This window comes from Phocoena sinus, chromosome 4 (assembly GCF_008692025.1).
Source record: "Phocoena sinus isolate mPhoSin1 chromosome 4, mPhoSin1.pri, whole genome shotgun sequence".
NCBI lineage: Eukaryota > Metazoa > Chordata > Mammalia > Artiodactyla > Phocoenidae > Phocoena > Phocoena sinus.
In genome coordinates, this window is record NC_045766.1 from 145,901,562 (window position 1) to 145,927,584 (window position 26,023).

At 47.2% G+C, this 26,023-nt stretch overlaps 1 protein-coding gene across 1 annotated transcript in view; it reads left to right on the forward strand.

The window, feature by feature from the left end:
• DIP2A (disco interacting protein 2 homolog A) overlaps nt 1-26,023 on the forward strand; it is a 91,540-nt gene that overhangs the window by 18,980 nt on the left and 46,537 nt on the right. Inside the window, 8 exon segments of the mRNA XM_032629611.1 lie at nt 2,900-3,019; nt 7,079-7,198; nt 8,292-8,519; nt 12,797-12,810; nt 12,812-12,910; nt 12,912-12,933; nt 19,924-20,043; nt 21,170-21,367. Coding sequence (XP_032485502.1) covers nt 2,900-3,019; nt 7,079-7,198; nt 8,292-8,519; nt 12,797-12,810; nt 12,812-12,910; nt 12,912-12,933; nt 19,924-20,043; nt 21,170-21,367 — 921 coding nt within the window.

Genomic DNA, 26,023 nt, shown 5'->3' on the forward strand with positions numbered 1-26,023 from the left:
GAACTGAATACATGCTTTATTCTGCCTGTATTGGTATGATATATTTTACAATAAATCAGTAACAAGAAGAATACTGAGGAGGTGCTTTATGTACTGACATTCATCCATCAAAATAAAGGAAAAACAAGTAAAATTGAGTACAATTGGAGGAAACTATTAAAGAGCACATCTTGAAGCCCATTTGCCAGGCAGCAGCAGCAGCTGTCCAACGAGGCGTTCATGTGCCATCGTACTTCCTTTCCTCAGCGGCAGCCATGCCCGCCATGCCACTTCCAGGCCCTCCGTCGGGGTGGCCAGTGCCTGTGCAGCGTCACAGACAGACAAGGCAGGCGAGAGTTAGAGAGCACAGCATGCCATCCTTGCACAGGTGCTGTTATTTTATACCTTGAAAACCTAGGTGACTCCTTACTTAGCTATTAGAATTAGTAAGAGCTTTGGTCTGATAGGAGACAGATATGCAAGAATCAATAACTTTTCTCTGGCAATATTGCTCTTTATAAAACAACTTACGTTCGTAATGGCAATAAACTATCAAATGTTTTTAATACATTTAGCAAGAAAGCCACAGGACCTATGTTAGGATCCTGCAGTCTGTTTGAAAGAAATAACCAAGACCCTAAAATATGAAGAAATATACCAATATCCTAAATGGAAAAATTTAATATTATAAAAGTAGTAGTTTCCAAATTAATGTGTGAACAAAATGTAGTCCATTCGGAATACCAGTGGCTGATTTTTTTTTCCTGAAACCTGGCATTGGAAGTAATAACCCACTTGAAGGAGAAAAGTTCTTCAAGTAGCCAGTACATTTTTGGGAAGGAGCCAGTGAGAAAGGCCTGGGCTTCATGGTGTTCAGCCCGCTCGCATGCACTTTCTAGTCCCAACCGGAGGGCGTTGGTGGACGGTGTGGAAGGCCCAACAGTGTAAGAGAGGGGCGTCTAGAAACGATTCAGGACAATTCAAAGGAGGGAAGATTTATTTAGTAACCGGCGCCATCCCTTTGGAGGCAACAGTGGGACCCTCTTCCTCTCCACCATTAGCGAACGTAAGCTTTAGAAGGATTAAAGCTCTAAATATGTTTGTAATTATAAAATACTACAAAACTCCAGAGAACATTTGAACAACCTTTGAGTGGGGGTTACAAGATAGGAGACCTGGAAGAAAAACAGGTTATGATTGTCTCCCTAGAAATGAAAACTGCAGAGTGATTGCGACCAGCCGGCCATGGCCTGTGGGGCGAGCACAGCCCAGGGTGGTGCCTCCAGCTGACCCGAGGCTTTCTGCAGGTCACTTGGGGGCGCTCCTTGGCTGGATAGAATTAACAGAAATTCAAAGAAAAGGACATACGGATGGGCAATAAACAGTAAAGTATGTTCAACCTCACTAGCAGATATGGGAATGCAAATTAGTGAACCATTTTTCTCTTGTCAGATTGGCAAAATTCTAAACCTTATAACATCCATCGCTGACAAAGACGTGGGGAAATAGCACATTGCGGGAGTGCAAATTGCTGTGACCTTTCTGAGAAGTTCTCTCTTGATACCTGTTAAAAATATACCTACTCTTATCCAGTGATTTCCCACTGGGCTTTGTATCTTCGTTGAATAAATGAATCGATCTCAATAAAAGCAGTGTATTTTGGAGTAAAACTGTGAGGATGTCCATATGCATATATGTCACTTAGCAGCATGCCTGGTTATAGTCTGTAACACGTAAGATTCTGTGTTCTCTGTTACGGACTCTAAAGAAATTTTATCCAGTCACAAGAAGCAAAAAGCCAGAAGCAGTGCTGACCAGTATTGCTGTATGTCGCATATATGTATGTGTGTATATGTTCACACTTCGAAGAGCTGAACATGGATTTCCGGGGGGTGTCGCTGTCCTCTCATGCTGCATAACTAACACCCCAAACCTGGTAGGTGAAACAACAGCAAGAGCAGCGCTTTGCCCCCAAACCTGCAGGTAGGCCTGGCTGAGAGGGCAGCTCCTCCCTGCCTGTGGAGCCAGAGCTGGTGTTCTGGGGGCTCCTCAGTCACAGGGGTGGCGTCAGTGCCGGGAGGCTTGGGCAGCCGAGCGCCCGTGGCCCCCGTCCCCTCTGTCCTCTCTGTGTGTCGTCACAGAGAGCTGGGGAACAGGTGGCCTTTCATGAGCAGCGTTGGAGGTCAGGACCCACCCGGGCCCAGGTGGGGATAGGCTGCTGCTTTTTGGGCAGTGATAAGGGCTGGGGGCCCTGGAGGTGATTTTTCGGAGACGTCTTGAAACAAAGGCTAAAACACTGAACAGATTATTTTGTTGAAGCCCAGCTGAAGGCTTTGCTTTGTGCTCTTCTCAGATGCCAGCAAACTAGGGCTCAGGCCACACTGGCTGCACACTCGTGCGCCGTGGCACGTGGCGTCCGAGGGCCTGGGTGTCGGGGCTGTGGGCGTGAGAGCCCGGGGCGCTGCGACAGGGCGTGGAGAGCTGGCCGGCCGCCCGTTGGGGTTGGTTGGCACCCGTCTTCGTCCCTGTGTCTGAGGGCGGCTGGCGACACCCCCAGTGATGGCTTTTTGGTCTGTTTCCCACTGGCCTTGCTGACACCAGGGACACTGAGGGGGCGGGAGAGCCGGCCCTGCGAGCGCACGTGCCCAGCTCGGGGCCCAGGACGGCTGGGTGCCGGTGGGCAGTGAGGCCGCGGGGCTGCGCTGGGCTGTGCGTGGTGGGACTGGAAGCGGACATTGACGTCTACGCCCTGACCTCCAAACTCAGGGTCTCCTGGCGTTGGGGCCGCCACAGCGTGTGTGGTCGTGTAGCGGCTGCTGTGCAGCAGTGGGCGGGAAGCGTGGGCTGTTTTACATGGGTTTTTCCATGACTGGAAAAGCAAGTTGTTCACAGCAGGTGCTCCTGTAAAACTGTGTTTCAGGAGTAGATCCATCCCTACGAGCAGAGGCTAGGATCCCCGGGCCCTCACAAGCCACGGCCCCCGTGCCCGAACAGCAGAAGACGAGGCCCAGCCACGCCCGGGACGAGCGCTTCAGGTCAGGTAGGCACCAGAGGCCTGCGGGCCTCTGCTCGGACACCACGTCTCCGCTGAGGAAATTGCTTTCTTTCTTTCTTTGTTTAACTTTTTATTTTATAGTGGGGTAGGGCCGATTAACAATGTTGTGACAGTTTCAGGTGCACAGCAAAGCGACTCGGCTGTACATATACATACACGTATCCATTCTCCCCCAGAGTCCCCTCCCATTCGGAAATTATTTTCACTCGAACCATAACTTACCACATCATATTTTTCAAGAAAAAATATAACTTCCACATAATATAGTATGTTTTAATGTAGCCTGGAGTGTAAGTGTTCTCCTCTTAGGGGATGCTCATAGGAATCTCAGGAGAAAGCTAAATCTTCCTTCCCCCATTAGAATAATTTCTGTAAATGTTTGTGTCCATTTTTCTACCTAGATCTTTGGGGTTGGTATTGGTGGATTTGTGCATCAAGGACCGCTTTACTACTGTAGGTGTTTTAGTATTTTTTTCTCTCTCTAATTTTGGAGATTTCCTTCTAATTAGATTTCTGCCACTCTGTCAGTGCTTTTATAAATATTTAAATTTGTCTCTGATATTTTATTTGAATCATCAGGACATCCATTGAAAAAATTTGTGCTTTCAATTATAGATTACATATGGATAACTTTTGAACACTCTTTTGCCTGTTTAACATTTTCACCATTGTGTGATTGTATATTTCCTTTGTATTTAAACTCTCAGTAAACCTTTGTATAAAGAAAAACTTTCAAGAGAGATAAAGAAATGGCCGTTTTGTTTTAAGAATACCTAAAAAGAACGTTAAGATTTTAAATGTTATGTCAACATGGGAGTGTGATGAAGTGATTTGAGAAATTTTGATCAGATAATTTCTTACCAATTTAATATACATTTTTAAAAACTTCCTCGCGCTGATAATAGTTTCTTTTCTGATTACATAAATGATACATGTAACATAGGATATTAGAAACGGCCCCATCAACATTCCACTGATACCATCTTCTTTAGCCCCGGGTACAAAAGCACACGCATGTACACGCACCGTAAGTAGGGTCACCAGAGGTCTCCTTCCTGTCCCTGCTTGTCCTCATCTCCCCACTCCCTGTCCCCCCTCCATTTCCATGTAACTGACGTTGATGACCTGCTTTCTGCCCTTGTGAACTGTATCTGGTTCTCATTCTTTACTTTCTGAAAACAAGACCTTTATCATTAATGTGGTTTGCTCATATTTTCCCTAAGGCTTTGTCTTCTCTTTGAACTCTCTTACAGTGGCTTTTGTAGCAGAAGTTTTTAATTTGAATGAAGTCCAGCTTATCAGTTCCTTTTCATGAATAGTGCTTTTGTTCTCACATCTAAGAAATCTTTGCCAAACCCAAGGTCACAAAGATTCTTACCTGGGTTTTCTTCTAGACGTTTTATAGTTTTAGGTTTTACCTTTAGGTCTATGATTTAGATTTTAGTTAATTTTAGTATGGTTCAAGGTATGGCGCACAGCTTACTTTTTTGTATGTGGTAATCCCGTCGTCCCCGATGCCCTTGCTCCTTTGTCTAAAAGCGGTCGCACGCATGTGTGACTCTCTTTCTGGACTCTGTTCTATTCTGTTGATGTGTTCGTCTGTTGTTATGGCAGAGCCAGCTCTCTTAATGATTGTAGCTTAACAATCATGGGTTCACATCAGTAGTGTTATTCCTCCAAGTTTATTCCTTACTGTTGTTCCCTTGTATATACTGTGCCTTTTTCCCCTCTGGTACTTTTAAGATTTTTCTCTTTGTCACTGGTTTTGAGTGACTTGATTATGATGGGCCTTGGTGTAGTTTTCTTTGTTTCTTGTGCTTGGGGTTTGTTGAGCTTCTTGGATCTGTTGCTTTATACCCTGTAATGTTGATATTGTCTAGATTTCGAGTTGTTGGTTGTCTTATCTGTACTTAGGTTTTTGTTTGTTTCTAAAGCAGCAGTAACGTTTAAGGTGTGTGCTCAGCCCATCACAGCCAGATCTCTTGCAGGGGCTCCTAGGTTTGTCTCTCTCCTGAGCACTGTCTTTCATGAGTGTTTTCGGTTGTATGTCTGGGAGTATTTTTATTAGACCCTCAAGTTTAAATGATACTTTGGCTGGATATAAAATTCTAGGTTCAACACTTGTTTCTTCAGCTGTGTTGCTTTCTTGCACCCGGTGTTTACTCCTGAGTAAAGTCAGTCTGTTTCCTGAGCCTTCAAGATGATTTGCTCTTTCTCTCTGGAAGCTTTTAGGATTGGCTGGCTGTCTTTGATATTTGTAAATTGTACTTTAATACGCCTAGATGTGAATTTTTCATCTTTCCTGATAGTACCCTATGAGCCATTTTACTATAAGGTTTCTAAATGCTTTAAAAACATTTTGTTGGGGAAAATTTGAACACGTACAAAAGTGGACTTGGTGGTGTGATGAGCCCCAGACTCGTCCAGCCCCCACAGTTCCTGCCGTGCTCAGGCTCAGTCTTGGCTTCTTCATCAATCCCCTGCTTCCTCCCTTCCCATGTGATTTTGAAGCACATCTCAGAGATCATGTTATTTCATTTAGAGGTCATAATATTCTTGGCTTCTGTATCTGAAAAGAATGCATGTTATCTCTAAAAGATAATGCCATTGTCGCAAAATAATTAACAATAATTCCTTAGTATCAAATACCCAAATGTTCCTGTTGTTTGAAAAAAAAAAAACAGTTTATTTGGACCCAGGATCCAAATGTGGTTGCACATACCTCAGGTGGCTGATGTGTGTTTCCACCTTTGATAACTCGGTCTTGGGGCCTGGGCTGTGGTCCGGCGGCTCCATGGCTCCAGCAGGTCACTTAGGGTTCTGTGTTCTCTCATCAAGAGGCACTGCAGGCCTGAGTCTCTCTCCTCTTCGGGATGCTGGCAGACCCATTTGTTCATTAGGGTGGCAAAATGGCTGGACTGCTTCTATGGAGAGAAACTTGTGCTCGCTCACCACAGGGCACAGGAGAGCCTGGAGAAACGCTCAGTTCTTTCCATCTGTTTACTCCTTTTTAAAATAACGGGTTAGGTCACCGGCATCCTCCAAAGGCAGCCAATTACTTTTGCTTCCTCTCTTCCTTCCTTTCTTTTCTTTTATCTTGTTTTTTAGCACTGTAGTTGATATTCAGTCCTTCCAGCATTTATCCTTGGTGATGTTCCGACTGCCCCATCTTTATGAGCCTTTGGGAGCGTCTCCACATCGGCTCTGGCATTTGGGTCACTGGGCCGTGTACTTATGGCTGTTAGGATGCAATGCTCCAGGCTCCCCTGTGTGCTCCCTGCCCCCTCCCTAGAATCCGCCATGTCTCAGGGTGCTTGCAGTGAGGATGGTACTTTACGACCACAGTCTGGGTGGTAGGGATGCTCATTGCTATCGGGCTTGTCATCATACCTAGACATTCTTAGGGACAGAGGTTAAGACATACTATCTAAAGATAAAATGCCACATGTGTTCACGCTGATAATTTTCAGTCAGATTCAGGACTGCAGGGTTTTCCCGCACTTCTTTGGTCTCTGTTTGTGTCTCTTGTTTCCCTCACGAGTGTCTTGGTCTCCAGGGAGGGGCGATGGAGCGGGACCGTCAGGCCCCTCTTTGTTTGCTCTCTCACACTTGACCACAAGCGTGGCAGTGTGACGGGGCCCCCGTGACCACCGGCAGCAAGACTGCAGGAAAGCCTGCGTTCCCTGTGCGGTTCTGCCGTCCTGGGGCTTGTCTGGGGTAGTGACTTGACGGTCTGACCACAGGGCTTTAGCGCCACTTGGAGTGGTTTGTGCCACAGTCAGAGCACATTAGGTTCATGTTTCATTTTATTTTCAGTTTGGGGGATTTCTTCTTTTTGATTTAAATCTGAAAATATTTCCAAAGTCAAATCTACAAGCCGAGGAATATTTATGGAAATCTAGGACCAATGTGTGGGACCCACGTGTAGGCTGAGCTTGTGTTCCTTTTACACTCAGTGAAAACAAATAAAGACGTGAACCATGGTTTTGTTACTTCATAAGGAATCTTGTAACACGTGTTTTTGTTGCTGTTCTTTCCGTGCAGATGTTCATACCGAGGCCGTGCAGGCAGCTTTGGCCAAATACAAAGAGAGGAAGATGCCCATGCCTTCCAAGAGGCGTTCCGTCCTCACGCACACGGCCGTGGAGGCCTACACGCCCCCAGGTACTGGGCAGGGTCACGGTGGCCTGGGAGGGGTTTCCCGTTGGGGCGGCACAGCCTCCGACTGTCGTGAAGAGTGTGTGTGTGGGTGTGTGTGGGGGGGGGGATGCCGACTTCCTTTCTACAGGACATCTGTGTGTATTTTAATTTTTTCACTAAGATGCAGTTTGTGTCTTTTAGTAAAGAGAGGAACCTGGAGTACATGCTTCATGGAATGACAGAGTTCCCTGAATTCAGAATTCTAAAATTATTCTATCTCATTAGCTATTACTTGTTATGTTGTTACCAGGCCTTAAATGGGAAAGAATAAGGCTATTTGGAGGGTTATTTATTTTGTTGTTGTGCTTTTGTTGTCGTGACCATTAGAAATGAAAACTTTTACGTGGAGTCTCTCTTCAGGATAGTTAGTATGTCTTAGTTTTCTTTGAAAACCCTGTCCAGGTGCTTGAGGGCACGAGGCTGCTGCCTGTCTGGTTATTTGAGTCATGAAACTGGTGACGTGCATGTTTGGTTTGAAGACATGGTAAAAAAACCAAACACACCAGGTCTGCAAGATAAGCATAGCGTTTTGGTGATGCTTCCTCACTTAAAAAAAAGTTTATGTTGTTGAAAAAAGTCTTAGAAATGGCTGTCAAATTCTTGTTTCTACTGAATATAACCGTAGATACTACCCAGTTTTTAAAGAACTTACTGATAACTGTGAAACCCGTGATAAAACGCAGTCCTGCTGACTGGATGAAACCAGAACTCACCTCACTTTCCTTGCCCGTGGCGGTGGTCTCAAGCAGGGGCTCTTTTCAGAGCTCAGTCACGTCTGCTGAGGGGAGGCAGGTGCCCTGGGGGTGGACTCCCGGGACCCCACAGCGTGCACTGAGGCCGTCAGTCTTGCAGCTGGCTGCGCCTCTGGGCGTGGCGCCCCGAGACCGAGCCGCCGGGGGAGCCCGGCCGCGGGGCTCACGGCCGGTCAGACGCAGGCCCCTCGTGGACCCGCAGGCGCGGCTGTGCAGGGGCCCAGGGCACGGGCCGGCTGGGTCCAGTGGGGACTCCGCCCCGGAGGACGCCCCCCTCATGCCTGTCCTCGTTATTCTGACCACAGACACGTCGTCCGCCTCAGAAGATGAGGGCTCTTTACAGCGGCCCGGGCGACTGGCCTCCGCGCCGCTCCAGAGCCACGCCGGCGTCGCACCCTGGCTCGACCAGGCCGTTCAGGGCTCGCCCGCCTCCTCCGCCGCATCCTGCACCTCATCTCGCCCGGGAGGGCGGCCTGCCGCCGTGCCCAGTGCCGCCGCCGTGCCCTCAGGCCCCGAGGCCCTCGCCCGCGTAGGTCAGTACAGCCGCGGGGGCCCCTCCAGGCAGGGGAGCCCCCGCGCCCAGCCAGACCCACCTTCTCCTTTTCCTACGGAAAATGTCCTTTCGGTAACAAAAGTGGTTCCTGATGCTTCTGTGGTTTGGCAGCCCCAGCCAGACCCTGTGGCGTGTGGGCCTCCCCCGGGGTCCCTGATGAGTGCCTGGTGTTTTCCGCTCTGGAGGGGCGGCCCCACACAGGTGGACAGTCCCTGACGATCGGGGGCCTGCTGCCTGCACGTGGTCCCCGCCTTTGCTCCTTCCTTGTGTGTACAGCTGGAGCCCTCGGTTGTCCCTGCACTGCGCATCCCGAGGCAGGGCTGGGGCTGCAGCCGCCGTCCGGCCTTTCTTCCTCCACATACCAGGGTTAGACAGCCCTCAACCTGAAAAGAGATGTCAGTCAGAACTCAGTCATACGGGTGCCCAGACCTTTTCCAAGTCACCCAGCCCTTTAAACTACATTAACCTTAGGGGCTTCCCTGGTGGTGCAGTGGTTAAGAATCCTCCTGCCAGTGCGGGGGACATGGGCTTGAGCCCTGGTCCGGGAAGATCTCACGTGCCACGGAGCAACTAAGCCGGTGCACCACAACTACTGAGCCTGCGCTCTAGAGCCCGCACGCCACAACTACTGAGCCTGCGCTCTAGAACCCACGAGCCACAACTGAGTCCACGTGCCACAGCTACTGAAGCCCACGCACCACAACTACTGAGCACACGTGCCACAACTACTGAAGCCTGTGCACCTAGAGCCCGTGCTCTGCAACAAGAGAAGCCACTGCAATGAGAAGCCTGCACGCTGCAGTGAAAGTAGCCCCTGCTCAACGCAATTAGAGAAAGCCCGCGCGCAGCAATGAAGACCCAACGCAGCCAAAAATAAATAAATAAATAAATAACATTAATCTTAGAAGGAAAACATTGCAAGCCTTTCACCATTTAAAGTCATTTTTAAAAAGCAAAACTAGTAACGTAGCTGGCATGCAAAGCCCATATACATTCTTGCACGAGTACCTTAAAAAGTGTACTTCTCAGATGGTGATCAGTATTGCTGGGGTCATCTGAACACCCTCTTCCTTCCAGGTGTGGAGGGAAGAGCTAAGTCGCGTGATTGCAGCCTGCCTGAGACCACACAGCTGGCTGTGCTGGAGCCGGGGCTGGCCCACAGTTTTCTGATTCCTGTTCATTTTCTTTGCTGTTAGCTGCTGTTCTGCTAAAACCAAAATGGTGCATCAGAGGTGTGCCCATGACTGGCCAGTGTTTTGGGTGGGGTTCCCAGTGGGTTAACACCCCCCAGGCAGGCCCAGGTTCTCAGGTGCTGAACTGCTTTTATGTAAGATCTTGGTCATTGGCTGGACTGGGCATTGTTAAGTGACTGACGTCTTCCATCTGTGGCCTCTGTGGGCACATCAGGGACGCTCTTTGTTTGTCATTGGCTGTGTCACTGCAGACGTCTGCACATTTCTGTGGAGCTCGTGCTGTGAGTCTTGGGTGAGAACTCATGACGCCTCAACCTGCTTCCGGCAGGTGGAGGAGGCTCCAAGACCGCTGGGGTCGGGCTGTCAGGACTGTCCTGGGGAGTTTGCGTTACGAGAAAAAGGCTCCTTTGGAAACAGCCTGCCAGGATTGTTTCGGTAGCTTTCCTGGGGGTCCTAAAATGGCTGGTGTTTATAGCCCACCTGCCCTCACGGGGGTTTACAGTGGAGAGCTTGAAAACAGCTTGAGATGGATATATTTTCCTGTTTGTCACGGCGATTTCACATTTTGGAAATACACAGGTACCTCCAGTGTGAGGAAAGCGGTAGCGTTTGAATGTTCTCTTCGCTTAGTTCAGCTTCCCGAAGCTCTCTTCTGCGTTCGACGGTGAGGGGAATAGGGCAGAGTTTGCTTGTATCAGCCGTTGCCGAGCTGTCGTAAACACGGCTTCCTGGTGGGTTAGAAATAGAAGCATATTTAGCGTGAGAAATTGACCACAGTTCAGCATGTTTAAGCAGACAGCCCTCGACTCCTCAGGGTTGTGGGGTGTTTTGAACATAAGGTGTGTTTGAGTGGGCGTCTCCATCCCCGGAAGGTCCTGGCTGTAAAGACTTACAGGCGGGTTTATCACCTCTGTGGGTGGAGGACTCCTGGTGTGCAGCTGTGGCTGAGGCCACTCTTCTCGCGTCCTGCTCGCCTGGCCTCACGTACACATTGTGTGATTCGTTCTGGTAGATTCTAAACATCTTAACTCGGACTCTACTTGATACCTTACTGTTGTTTGTAACTTTCATGTGCTACCTGTTTGACCTGAATTTTTAAATCTGAAAAATACTCCATTTCCCTCTCCTTGTTATAAAAACCACCCTTTGTTTTAGTTTCTGACACTAGAGAATTCTTCAATTTGGGCTAAGGAAAGAAGTGTAGAAAGAAGATGACTACAAAAAATTGGAGGCAGAAAATGTTAGGTAAAGGTAATTAAAAATATATATAATTTTCAATTTTGGGTTAGGAAAATCATATACATAAAACATTTGGGCATGAATTAGATACCTATATTTAAAAGCAGTACATTTAATTACAGTAGTTCAGTTTTGTTTTGTTGTAAATTTATTTATTTATTTATTTATTTATTTTTGGCTGCATTGGGTCTTCATTGCTGTGCACAGGCTTTCTCTACTTGCGGCGATCGGGGGCTACTCTTCGTTGCGGTGTGCGGGCTTCTCATTGTGGTGGCTTCTCTTGTTGCAGAGCACGGGCTCTAGGCACGCGGGCTTCAGTCATTGTGGCTCGCAGGCTCAGTAGTTGTGGCTCGTGGGTTCTAGAGCGCAGGCTCAGTAGTTGTGGCTCGTGGGCTCTAGAGCGCAGGCTCAGTAGTTGTGGCGCGCGGGCTTAGTTGTTCCGCGGCACGTGGGATCTTCCCAGACCAGGGCTCCAACCTGTGTCCCCTGCATTGGCAGGTGGATTCTTAACAACTGCACCACCAGTAAGTTCTAGTAGTTAATTTTTATTTTGAGTGTAGTTTGCTTATTTTTATGCAGCTATTAAGAAACTACTTTGTAGTTGAGATTACCATTTGTACCTTTTTTCATTAATAGCTGTTAAAATCACTCTTTTGTTTTGTTTTTTTTTTTTTGGCTAGATTCGGAAGGGCAGGGAAATTCCTTTTAAACTGAAAGAACTTTGGATAGGCGTACTTTAAAATGCTAATTTCATTAATATCAAGCTTTTTCAAGGGTTGTGAAAACTCTTGTCAAAAAGTTACGTTTTTCCAGGTGGTGTTTTCTGCTATGTTAATAGTGAGTTTGTGTTTTTCTGCCACATAATTTCATCTTTCTACATATTTTTAAAAATTCTTAGATTGCATACTGCCTAGGTTATGAAATGATAGATAAATGATTGGCATTAAAAAATTTTAAGTATCAAAGTGCCATCTATGATGGTGGGAGCATTCATTTGAAGACTAAAGAGATTACAGATCAGTATCGATTCTCAAGAGTAGACGAGCGTCACGCTAGGTCCAGACTTGGTACTTTCCTGGTGGAAGGCTTGGTTGTAGCAGAGATGCTATAGCAGCTCTCAGCCAACCAGTATCCGAACAGATAAAAATGCCATACAGTGAAAACGAAACCCAGAGTCGACATTCAGACAGTGGGAGGAGTGACTTTAAACATTTTCTGTATCTGACATAGTTTGTCTTTAAATATGACATTAATACATTCTGCCTTAAGAACTGATTGCAGCCTCTTAATAGTGAGGCTTTTGAACTGGCAGTAGGGATAGTTTTTAATCTGTGTAGGCTTACTCTGTGAAGACTGCAAAGGTTCGTGTCTGCATGACAGCCAACTTGCCTTTTGGGGACGTGGGGATAGGTTATAGAAGCCTGGCAATTTTTCTCATAATACAATGAAAAATGTTTCCAACAACAATGATTTAAATGTGTTTCTGCTTCATTGAGGGAGATTTCTAAGTAAACCTCATTAGGCGTGGGAAAAGGCGAATTCCTTGCACCGTCTCTGTGCCGTAGTTGGTCGTTCTGGTCTAGTTCCCTCTGAGAACTGGATGGCCACCTGCACGCAGTGCTGTCGGGCCATGTCCGGAGTTCAGAGTTCACAGGATCCAATGTGCCTCGGTCAACCGGAAAAGCAAAATGAGTCAGAATGCTCCATGCCTTGCTTAGAGCTCAGCTAGTGAAGCTTCAGCCGAATGGGGTTTAAACAGCAACTTAAGGTTAGTGCTCTTCTGAATTAACATCACCTTTATTCTGGGTTTGTTTTTCAAAATCAGATCTGCACTCTGCCCCCTCCCGATGTCACCACGGGCCTCGCACAGCATCAGCACACCTACTGTGAGCGTCCACAGCTGGCTTCCGTGAGAGGAGCCCCTCGGGGGGGCAGCGGTGAGCGTCCTAGAGACGGCAGGTGGTGAGCATCCTCTCTTCCTTCTTTTGAGACAGCAGAGCCCAGGTATTGGACCTCACCTTGGTGTCTTCAGTTTAGCAAACCTGAGCCAGCCATCAGGTATCATCCTGGTGCACTTAAACTGCCCGTGTGTATATCTTGCGGAGAAATAATCAGGAATAGCTTCGGAATTGGTCAGATAGGGAAAGAGGGGAGTAGGGAGGAGAAAGCCTTCACATTTAAATCAGGCGCCCAGAGTTTGGGTCTACGATACTGTGGGAAAATGAGAAGCTGGGGAAGTTTCCTTTCGTGGACCCAGTAGGATGAGGGCAGCCCTGCCTGGGACAGCAGCCCGCCTGGGACAGCAGCCCCTGCAGTCTCCCTCCTCAGCAGCCCTGTGATCAGTGCGGCCATGGCTGGGCTGTCCCACATGCAGGCCCCGAGATGTCAGCCTGAGTCTCGTCTCCTCATTTGTACTATTTCCTTTTGAAACAGTTTCCAGTATCTTTTATCAGAATTACATGGAGTTTTCCTTCCAATGTGCCAAATTTGAGTTGCAGAAAAATCCAGAGTATCTCAGGAGTGTTTTATACTCCTGAGCAGTGGTCAGATTTTGTTGAGGTCTTTCAGCTCCTTGTTCAGGTGCGAGAGGAGAAACAGTCAACATGAAGCAGGCTCTTACATTTGTTAGATAGATCTTAAAATTTTAATTTGTACTCTTTAAATTTTCTTTTTTTAAATATTTATTTATTTACTTATTTATTTTTTGGCTGCGTTGGGACATAGTTGTGGCACGTGGGGTCTTTCGTTGCAGCGCGCGGTGCGCGGGCTCCTCTGTAGTTGCGTCTCGCAGGCTTAGTTGCCCCGTGGCCTGTGGGATCTTAGTTCCCCGACCAGGGATCAAACCAGCATCCCCTGCATTGCAAGACGGATTCTTAACCACCGCACCACCAGGGAAGTCCCTATTTAAAATATTTTAAGAACTTGGTTGAGGTATAAATGACATATTTTCTACTGCACATATTAACGTGTGTAATTTTATCAGCTTTAAGAGACATGTGCACCGTGAAATCCCCACTGCAGCCAGCACACCCAGTGCTCCTGGAGGCTTCCTTCCTTGTGTGCCTTTGTAACAGGTCCTTGCTGCCCTTTTTGGCTTCCCTCAGACAACCGCTGATTTACTTCCTGACACTATAGATTAGTTTGCACTTTCTAGGATTTTATATAAATAGAATCGCCCAGCATTTATTCTTTATTGTCTGGCCTCTGCCACTCTGCAAAATCATTTCGAAATTCATCCATGTTCTTGCATGTATCAACAGTTCATTCCCTTTCTTGATCTATTTCATCCTACAGATGCACCCTAGTTTATCTTTTCACCTACTGATGGATATTTGGGGTGTTTCCAGTTTTTGTCTATTAGAGGTAAAGCTGCTGTGACTATTCCTTTACAAGTCTTTGTGTGGGTATCTCCATTCATTTATTTGGGGTCAATACCTAGAAGAAAACCTGGATCATATAGTAGGTTTATGTTTTAGCTTTTTAAGAAATTGCCAGACTGATTTCCCAAGTGGTTGTACCATTTTACATCCCCGCTGTTAGTGATAAGAGTCCCAGTTCCGGGCTTGCCTGGTGGCGCAGTGGTTGAGAGTCCGCCTGCCGATGCAGGGGACGCGGGTTCGTGCCCCGGTCCGGGAAGGTCCCACATGCCGCGGAGCCGCTGGGCCCGTGAGCCATGGCCCCCTGCGTCTGCGCGTCTGGAGCCTGTGCTCCGCAACGGGGGAGGCCACAACAGTGAGAGGCCCGCGTACCGCAAAAAAAAAAAAAAAAAAGAGTCCCAGTTCCTCCACATCATTGCCGAGAATTGGTATTGTCGGTTTTTAAATTTTAACCATCCTAATAGGTGTGTAGAGGTATCTCTTTATAGTTTTAATTTGCATCTCCCTAATGACTGATGATGTTTAGCATCTTTTCATGTGCTTATTTGCCATCTATATATCTTTTTAGAAGAGTCTGTTCCAATCTTTTGCTTACTTTTTAAAATGTGTTGTTTGTTTTCTTACTAAGTTTTGAGAGTTCTTTATATAATCTAGATACAAGTTTTTTATCAGGTTTACAAATTGTACTTTCTCCCAGTCTATGGCTTGTGTTTTCATTCTCTTAATAGTGCCTTTCAGAGAGCAGAAGTTTTTAGTTTTGATGAAGTCCAGTTTACCATTTTTTTCTTTCATGGATCCTATTTTTGTGTCATATCTGAGATATATTTTCCTAACCCGAGGTCATAAAGGTTTTCTCCTATAGTTTTATGTTTTATGTTTAGGTGTATGATTCATTTTGAGTTAAGTTTAATATCAGTGCAAGGTATGAACCTAAGTTCACTTTGCTGTATATGGGTGTCCAGTTGTTCTAGGATCATGTAATACAAAGACCCTTCTTTCCCTATCCAGTTTCTTTGGCATCTTTAGTGAAGATCGGTGGACCGCATATGAGAGAAGCCTGTTTCTGGGCTCTGTATGCTGTTCCACTGCTTTGTCTGTCCTTATACCAGTACCACACTGTCATGATCATATATGTATATGTGTGTGTGGGGGGGGATTATATAATAGATCTTGAAATTGTGTACTGTAGTTTGTCTTCAACTCTTCTTTTCATTTAAAAAATTGCCTTAGCTATTCCAGTTCCTTTGTATCTTAATATATAGTTTAAAATCAGTTTGTTAACTTCTACCAGAATTCCTGCTGGGTTTTGACTGGTACTTCACTGACTCTCTAGATCAATTTGGAAAGAATTGGCATCTTAACAATACCATATGTTTCAATTGATAAATATGGTATATCTCTCCATTTACTTAACTCTTTAAAAAAATTTTTCAGCACTGTTTTGTAGCTTTCAGTGTACAGGTATTGCACATATTTTGTTAAAATTATCTCAGAATAGAGACTTCCCTGGTGGCGCAGCGGTTAAGACTGCGCTCCCAACGCGGGGAGCCCGGGTTCGATCCATGCCACAACTAAAGGAGCCTGCGAGCCGCAGCAAAGGAGCCTTCCTGCTGCAGCTAAGGAGCCCACCTGCCACAACCAAGACCGGGTGCAACCAAATAAATAAATAAATACTTTAAAAATGTGTACATTAAAAAAATTACGTTATATTTTTTGATGCTATTATTGTACAAATGGTATTTAAATTTTTTTCCAGTTGTTTATTGCTCATCTAGAGAAAGATAGTCGGTTCTTGTATATTGACCTTACATTAATTCTAGTAGTCTTTTTGGTAGATTCTGTAAGATTTCCACGTGTATGATCATGTTGTCTATGAATACCATTTTACTTTTCTTTCCAAATTGTTTGCCTGTAGGAACATTCAGTTTCCTGGCTTTATTGCAGTGTCTAGGACTTGTAGTAACGTCAGTTAGAAATGTCAAGAGTGGACACAACTTGCCTCGTTTCCCATTTTAGGGGAAAGATCCGCTTTTCAATTTTTAATTGTGGTGTTAGTCATGGGTTTTTCATAGATGCTCTTCATCAGGTTGGGGACGTTCCTTTTTTTCCCCTAGTTTTCTGAAAATTTTTATCATGATTTTTGTTAAATGATTTTTAAAATGTGTTAAACTCATCACATGGTTTTTCTTTCATAGTTTGTTAATATAGTACATTTCATTGACTGATTTTTGAAGATTAAGCCAAAGGTGTGTTCTCAAGATAAACCCCACTTGGTTATGGTGTATTACCCCTCTTACATATTGTGGATTTGATTTACTAGTATTTTGTTAAGGATTTGTGTCTATGTTTGAGATAAATACTGGTCTGGGATTTTTGTCTGGTTTTGGTATCAAGATAATACTCATCTCAAATGAACTGAGCAGTGTTCCTTCCTCTTCTGTTCTCACGTCAGTTTTGTGTCTTTGGAGGAGTTTGTCCGTCTTGCCTCCACTCCACAGGTTCCCTCATTGTGGGTTGGTGTGGGACCTGTGATGCTCTCCTGCCCGGTCCTGACACCAGCAGTTAGGGTCTCCTCACCCTTCATCTTAATCGTTCTAGCTAGAGCGTTCAATGGATTTTGTTTATCTTTCAAAGAACCAGTTTTAGTGTAATTGTTTTTCCTCTATTGTTTATCTTTTTTTTCTATTGCATTTATTTCTACTCATATATATTACTTCTTTCCTTCTCCTTACTCTGGCTTTCCTTTGCTCTTCTTCTTCCAGTTTCTTTATTTTAAATCCAGAATGTGTTTATCGAGAGGTTTTTCTGTTCGTCTTGATTCAGTTGCTGCCTCGCCTGCCCCTCCCACATCGTCTGCTGCTTTTGTGATGGCAGAGACGGTGCCACGGCCCCAAATATTTACTCTCTAGCCCTTTAAGAAAAAGTTTGCCAGCTCCTAGTACAGGAAAATAAGCAGAAAATACAGACAAGTCACAAAAAGAAATGTAAAAATAGTTCTTACACATGATGTTCACTCAGCCTTTTTCGCAATTAGAGAAATACACATTGTTGGTGGGAATGCAAAGCAGCTCAGCCTCTCTGGAAGAGCAGTTGGTAAGATCTGTGTCTGTGCTTCCATTTGGACCCAGCAGTGCCAGTGTAGGGTTTACCCTGAATGCACACCTCTAACAATAGGAAACACACGCACACGAGGTCGTTCGTCGCAGCACTGCTATACCTCCAAAATGTTGGGAAGTACCTGTTACCAAGCCTCTCAAACCGGTTGAATAAACCTGGTACATTCACACTGTGGCGGACCGCGCAGCTGCCAGGAGTAGCGAGAAGACCTTTATGACCCGGAATGAGGTGCTTTTCCAGGAGACATTAAGTGAAAAGGCGAAGAGTAAAGGAACGTTTATAGTACACCGCCTTTTGTGTGAGAAATAGGAAAATAAAGCAAGCATAAACCTACTATCTCTATAGAAGGAAATGCAGGAAGGATAAGCCAGAAAGCAGTGGGCTGGTTCAACCCGCAGGTGCATGGGGTGGGGTGGGCAGAAGGACTTTAGGAGGGAGTGACATTTCTTTGAGTTTATCTTTTTATATAGTTGTGATTTTTAGAAGTACATTCTACACATTCGAAACATAAACTTAATGGATGGAAGGAAGGGAAAAACCCTAAAACTAGAAGGAGTCGTAAGTAAACAAACCTGATTGTATTTCCAAGAACTACGTAGTCACCCTTAAGAGGGTGAGGGGAGAGAGCTGACAGAGGTCAGTGATGGACACAGCACCCTCGGTCTGGGACAAGGCTGTGTAGGAAGCACAGAAAACCAATTCTGAACTCTTGTTCCTAGCTTTGCTTCTGTAGTGGTTTGGGTACAACAGTTGGAACTGATTCTGTATCTGTGATAGCACTGAGCGAAGGTGTTGGTGTTAGGAGCCAGGGTTCTCGCTGCAGAAGGAAGGCGCCCAGACGTGGAGCATAGCACTGGGGGCCCTGGCGTGGACTCGGGGCTCTAGGATAGAGACCTGTATCTGTTACGCGGCCCGTGTGCACATGTGTATTGTATGTGTAGGGGGTGTGCATATCCATGGATACATACATGTGCATGTGCACAGCATACGTTCTCAGCTCTGTGTGTTAGAAGAAGAAAGACACAGAGCAGCAGCAGTGAGCACACCGAGCCGCCAGGCCTTGGCCTTCAGTACCTGTCCCTCTCAGGAGAACCAGGAAGGGAGGAAGGAAGTCAGGCGTCAGCTGTAAGTGTCAGTGGACTGCTCAAGCTGGAAAGTAATTCGGCAACCGTTGCAGTAAACCTTGCCTCTGGCAGAACGACCAGTGGCTGTTAAATGGAGGGAGAGCTGGGTGAAGATCGGGATACTCGTGAGGTCCTGAAGTGTCTCCTCTCACACTCTTATTGGTGGCACAAGCCAAAAATAGTACCGATAGTGGAGCCCTGCACGGCACATGGCCCGGGTGACAGAAACCTGCGTCTCCCGGAGGGTAGGTGGGTGTCCCGTGGGTCTGGACGTGATGCTCAGGTACTGCTTCAGCCAGGAATGCAGCATCTGACTTGAATCCTGAGAAAACCTCAAGCAAGCGCAGGATGAGGTAAGTGCTACTTAATGATGGAAAGAACTGGACTCTTTCAAAGTGCTGGTGTTGTAAAGGACAAGGGAGACTGCTGACCAGGCCAGTGAGTGCAGCTCTCGATCGCTGGCCCAGCCCTGGAGGAGGGAGGTGCCAGCTGCCTCGCGGTGCACGGAGGTGGCTGGGGCCCCAGGCCTTGCCCTCGCCTCCTCTGCCAGAGCGCCTGCTTGTGTTCCCACGTGCCTCTTCCTCGGAGCGCTTGTCACCGAGGCTGGTGCCCTGTTCCACCAGCACATGTATGTATTTCTGCTGGGTTTTGTGCAGCAGACGGTGACCTGTTTGAGGGCAGACTCTTATCTGTCTTGGCTGACTTTACATCTCCCGGAACGGCGTTCCTTAATAATTATGGAGGACACCAGAGAGCTTTTAGCTTATGCGGGTTATATCTCTGTATATTTACCATATTAGAAATTAAAACTAAAGATGTAAAAAAATATTTACTAACTCATTTAAAAAAATAATAAGCTTATTATCTCTTAACATAAGTAGCACATATTTATGAAAACAGTTCTAATACAACGAGATGCCGTGAGAAGGGTAGGCTTGTCTGCTGCGGTTGCTGGTCTCTCATAGCTGGCGAGAGGGCAGCGTCTGGGTGGGTTCCGTCTGCTGGGCGTCCCGCACTGTGTGGCCTCTGGAAACCTCCACTGTGCGCGTGTGAGAGAGGAGAGGGAAGGAGCAAATGGTGTCTATAATGTGATCCCTGAAAGGGTCTCGGGCACCCCCAGGGGTCCCTGGGCCACTCTGAAAACCGCTAGCTTAGAACAAGTTCTGGTTCCTGGAAGGCATTCAGTATACATTTGTCAGATGAACTAATAAATTCCAAAACGGCCATTTGAGGGGGCCAGCGCTTGGTTGGATTTACAAGTTCCGACGCACTCACGCGGGTGGTCTCTGGACCTGGATTCCGCATCCAGCCTCAGTGCTCTCTTCCCGTGGCAGGTGTCCCCGTGAGCAGCAGAGTGTCCTCCAAGATCCAGCAGCTTCTTAACACCCTGAAGAAACCAAAGCGCCCTCCACTGAAGGAGTTCTTCGTGGATGATTTGGAGGAGGTGTTGGAAGGTGAGTGTCCCAACTCTGGCACACTAGTTTGTGCAGACAGGGCGGCCGTTACATCTGAGGACACAGGCAAACATCCTTCATATGTGGGTCAGACCCAGACTCTGTGGTCATCGTGTGTGGTGGGGACCTCAGCATCACACATGACCTCGGGCTCTGTGTCAACAGCTCGTAGTTAAGAGACAGCGTCTCTCTGTGCCTCTGGTCCAGTGGTTAGTACTTTGTTAGAATACATCTAAGATTTCATTTTACTTCCACGATTTAAATTTTTATTTAAACTTTAAATGTGAAATACTTGTCTTCCCGTGGTTTTATTTATTTATTTATTTTCCCCTTGGTTTTAAAGTATTATATCTTTAGCAAAGTTTGGGCTCTTTTTCAGGATTTTAGCCTCTCATTTATGAATGATATATATATTTAGAGAAAAAAAATATAGACTTATTTTTTTTTAATTACCAAGAAACAGAAAGGAGTATAAATCTGTAGAAAAGTAGGAGAAGTGAAGCCCCATACAAGATAGCAGCGTGTGACGTGTGGCTGGGGCCTCGGGACACCAGGCCACCCCCTGCCCCCGGCCTTGCACCTCTGCTGTGCGGTAGTCCCACAGACAAGCTCTGGTGTCTCCTCCTACTTGAGGATTAGACATGGCTGTTAGGGCACGTCTGTGTAATCAGATCACGCCTTTCAAATTCAGAGTTCAATGCTATGAATGCTTTTTAGGAAGTCTTTCGTACATTTGGGCAAATCTTGATGACATATCCACTGGAAACGTAATAGATTTTACTTTATTCTTTTCATTCAACGTGGTTTGAGCACCTAAATTGAAGTGGTGATTCTACTCTCATCCGTTATAAGTGGGGACACCTGCTTCTCAGGTGCCTTCTGGGTGAAAGCCTGGGGGTCGTTGTAATCCTGGGGTTACAGTAGCCAGGGTTCATCTTGATCCATGACTGGCTCTTTTTCCATCCTTGCTCAGTTGGTCTGTGACTGTTACAACGATGGGGAAATCTAATAGCCTTCTTAAAATTGGTATTTTTAAGGAAGAAAAGTATAAAATGTGAATGCCTAACGGTAGAGTATGTGCCTGGTTCTGTGAAATGCTGCTTTTCATGCTCGGTTTTGCTTGTAGCGCAGCAACCAGATCCAGATCAGCCGAAGCCTGAGGGCGGCCAGACGGCGGTGCTGAAGGGGGAGCTGCTGGCCGTGGGCAGCACCTGGCCGCCGTCGCTGCTGGCCACCTTGCAGCAGTGGGGCACCACGCAGCCCAAAGCCCCGTGCCTGACCGCCCTGGATACCACGGGGAAGGCCGTCTACACCCTCACCTATGGCAAGTGTCAACAGAAAGCAGCTGGGCGCTGGCTAGCTGTGAAATATTACATGTCGTACAACAGACGTGCAGCTTGAGGACCGTGAGAGAACAGATTCCTGACAAGCTGACACAACTGGCAGGGAAACAGAACCTCGCCTCCCCCCAGGGGCCCCTCCCGGGCCACTGCCCTTCCCCCACCGGGGGACCACTTCCTGCCTGGTGGTTTCGAGAGTTCACATCTCTGTGTGCATTTCTGAACAGTGGAGTTTAGTTTTGTCTCGTTTTGAACTTTGGACAAGTGGCGTCAAGCAGTATGTGTTTTTCGTTTGGCGTCTTTTGGTTCCATTCTATGTGTTTATGTAACACGAATCGCATGCATTTGGCTGGACATGTTTTCACGGAGCACTCAGCCCCGAGGCACTTTTGGCCCCCAGGCCGGCGCCCCCCACAGCCGAGGCCAGCGCCTTGCTGACCACTGGGTGTGAGCCAGTCCGAGGTGCTCTGGGCTGCGTCTTGCTCAGCGTTGTCTGAGGTTCATCCCTGTGCTGTGTGCTGCGTGGTCAGTTCATTCTCGTTGATGGACGGTATCTCATTGTGAGAATGCAACGTCTGAGCTCAGCGGCAGGTGGGCGTCTGGGTTGTGTCCGCTCTGGGGCTGCTGCGTGTCAGGCTGTTGTGAACGTTCTCTGTGGGTCTGAGGTGGACGTGTAGGCATTCGTGCTGCTGTGGGCGTAGGACTCGCACGTCAGCTTCAGGACGAGCTGGCGAGCTCTTTCCACGCCCCCAGCCCTGGGGGAGGAGTCCCAGCACTGGGTACTGCCTGTTCCCATTCGCCTTCCTTGAGGAGCATCGTGGTGTCCGGTGCCTGGTGCTGAGGGTGCTTCTAACGTGCTTACTGGCAGCTTGAACACCTCGTGCTATGAAGTACCCAGATCTTTGGCTCATTTTTCTGTGTGCTTGCTAATGCTTTTTATGTTTCAGATACACACCTTTTGTCCAGTACATGTTTTGCAAATATCTTCTTCCACCCTTTGCACTGCCTTTTAACACTTTTAATTGTGGCTTTAGATGAATAAGAAGCCTTAACCTAGGCTTAGGTTAATGTAGTCTGATTTATCTGTTTTCTCCGTTGTTTGTGCTTTCTGTTCTGTGTAGAAAGTCTTTGCCAGACCTAAGGTCACAAAGGCATTCTCCTCCTCCGAGTCTTCTTCTGAAGACTCGTTCTACTTTTCACACTTGTTGTTATGATCCATCTACAGTTTAGTTTTGTGTATGGTGTGAACTTGGACTCATTTTCTCTCCTTTGAATGGAATTGACCCACTATCATTTGTTGAGAAGCAGCCCTTCCCCTAGATATGGCTTTGTCATCCGTCAGGTGAAAACTGTACTTGTGGGTCTGTCCTCTTCACCATCCGCGCTTGCTGAGTTGCTGGAGCTTTACGAGTCTGTGTTGGATGTCAGTCCTCCAGCTCTGCGATTGCGCCTCAAGATTTCCTTGACTATTCTTTTTTTTTTTTTTTTTTTTTTTTTCGGTACGCGGGCCTCTCATTGTTGTGGCCTCTCCCGTTGCAGAGCACAGGCTCCGGACGCGCAGGCTCAGCGGCCATGGCTCACGGGCCCAGCCGCTCCGCGGCATGTGGGATCTTCCCGGACCGGGGCACGAACCCATGTCCCCTGCATCAGTAGGCGGACTCTCAACCACTGCGCCACCAGGGAAGCCCTCCTTGACTATTCTTGGCCCTTTACATTTCCAAGTAAACTTATTTATTTATTTTTGGCTGTGTTGGGTCTTCGTGGCTACAGGCGGGCTTTCTCTAGTTGCGGTGAGCGGGGGCTACTCAGCTACTCTTTGTTGCAATGCGCAGGCTTCTCACTGCGGTGGCTTCTCTTGTTGCGGAGCACGGGCTCTAGGTGCGTGAGCTTCAGTAGTTGTGGCACACGGGCTCAGTAGTTGTGGCTCGCGGGCTCTAGAGCACAGACTCAGTAATTTTGGCGCACAGGCTTTGTTGCTCCGTGGCATGTGGGGTCTTCCCGGACGAGGGCTCGAACCCGTGTCCCCTGCATTGGCAGGAGGATTCTTAACCACTGCATCAACCAGGGAAGCCCTCCAAGTAAACTTTAGAATCAGCTTGTCCATTTCCAGAAAAAAATCCTTCTGGGATATTGATTGGCAGCGCACTGAACCCATTGTCCAGCTTGAGGCGAATCGGTGTCGTTGCATTTATGGGATCTTCCAGCTCATGACCCTGGAATATCCCGCCTTTGAAGGCCTACTTTAGTTTCTCTCAGTGACGTTTTACGCTTTTGAGTCCAGGAGTCTTGAGCTTCTTTCGTTAGATTTATTCCTATTGTAATGGAATGATTAAATTTTTTTCTACTCAATTGCTGCTTGTAAATAGAAATGCAATTGATCTTTTAAATGGTGACTTTGTATCTAGTGATCTTGTTAAAGTGACATGTTAATTCTTTTTGGTCTATTAATGAGTAGTTTTGGACATCCTGTGCACAAGTTGAGCCCCTGTGAGCAATGACGGTGTTGTCTAGGCCTTTCTAGTTCTCACACCTTCGGTTTCCGTTCTTGTCTCACTGCACAGGCTGGAACCGCCAGTGCAGTGTGAATCCTTCTCTGTCTTAGGTGGAAAGCAATTGGTCTTGAAGTACGCTGTTTACTGTAGCTTTTTTGCTTCTTTTATGGTAGAAATTCTTTGTCATAATGAAGTTCTGTTTCTAGTTTGCTGAAAGTTTCGCACCATGGGTTGGCTTTTTCTGCTTCATCGAGCTGACCATACAGTTTCTCTGCCCTCCTCCACTAATTTGATGAATTACATTGATTAATTTTCAAATGTAAAGCAGCCCTTGCATTCCTGGATTAAATCCCACTTGGCCAAGATATCTTTTCAATAAACGCCCGGATTCTAGTGGCCAGTATGCTGTTTGGGGTCTTCGCATCTGTGCTCATTAGAGAGATGGCTCTGTAATTCTTTTGTTTTGTTTTGTTTTTGTTTTTGTTTTTGTTCTGCGGTACGCGGGCCTCTCACTGTTGTGGCCTCTCCCGTTGCGGAGCACAGGCTCTGGATGTGCAGGTTCAGCAGCCACGGCTCACGGGCCCAGCCGCTCCGCGGCATGTGGGATCTTCCCAGACCGGGGCACGAACCCGTGTCCCCTGCATCGGCAGGCGGACTCTCAACCACTGTGCCACCAGGGAAACCCTGTAATTCTTTAAGAAAGGAGCTCGCTGCGCACTCATGAGTGTGCTTTGCTGACAGCCTCCACCTGGAATTCAGCTTCCGGGTGCGGGTTACACGAGGCATTGGGACCAGGCCTGTGTTCCATTCAGCACAGACTTCCCTTGTGAGGGAGCCTGCAGGGACTGCGGCCGGACGGCGTCACCCGCATTCACTGTCCTGCACTTCCCGGGAGCCCTTCTTGTGCCTCGCTCTGCCTCAGTGCTTCCTGAAGACCCCAGCCTGTGGTCCTTCTCTCCTTGTCTTGCGTTTTAAGTCTGTATCCACTACACCCGTAAGACACCACTCACTATTCTTGCTTTTTAAGTCAGGAGTCGTGCTGTTTTTTCTTTCCTTTGCGGAATGTTCCTTCCTGCCACTCCGCGTTTCCCACTGTAACCTCTCCTGCTGGCTGTGGGGCTGCCCGCATCTTCCTTTGTGAAGGCGACAGGCATCTGTCAGCACTCTGAAGACTTTTGTGATATCTTTTGAGGAGTGAGATGCCAGATTATTGCTCCTCTCTGGATGAGGATGTGTCTTTTTCCCTGTGATGGCTTTTTGGCTTTGGCTTGCATCTGTCTTACTGTGATGTACATATTTAGCTGTTATGTTCTTTGAAAGTTTCCTGCTTGGGGCCCACAGGGCTTCGTAGATCAATGGAATGGTGCCTTTCATCAGTTTTTGGAGAATTATAGCCATAGTTTCTTGGTATAGTGCTTCTTCCCCATTTCTCTCCTATCCTCCTGGGAGTCTGATTACATTTATATTAGTACCTTTTCTGGGTCCCATGTGCCTTTTTTATATTTTGCGTTCTTTTTTAAAAAATTAATAATTGATTAATTTTGGCTGTGTCGCGTCTTAGCTGCAGCATGCAGGATCTTTCATTGTGGTGCGTGGGCTATTCGTTGCAGCCCACAGGCTTCTTTCTAGTTGTGGCACGTGGGCTCTCTAGTTGTGGCATGCAGGCTCAGTAGTTGTGGCGCATGGGCTTAGTTGCCCTGCGGTATGTGGGATCTTACTTCCCCAACCAGGGATTGAACCTGCGTCCCCTGCATTGCAAGACTGATTCTTAACCACTGGACCACCGGGGAAGTCCCATGGCATCCTTTTTATATATATACTTCAGTTTGGAGATTTTCTGTTTTCCTTTATTCACATTTTATAAAACTGGTGTGATCTGTGTGACCCTTTCCTCTTGTGGGGAGGTCCCCAACCATGGGTTTTGTCTTATGTGGCGACTTGGGGGCTCTGCCTGGCCTTTCAGAGGTTTCCACGCGCTGTGCATGGCCCCGAGATTCAGCAGACTCCTCTTGAAGCCCCAGTCTCCGCGCCCCAGCAGCAGCACTCCGAGGGGCGCAAGGCCGTGAGATGTTCGTCTCCTGTGGGTGCCAGACGCTAAGCCCCGCCCCCCCCCGCTTTTGTAAGAACGGCTGCCGAAGGTCAGCTCAC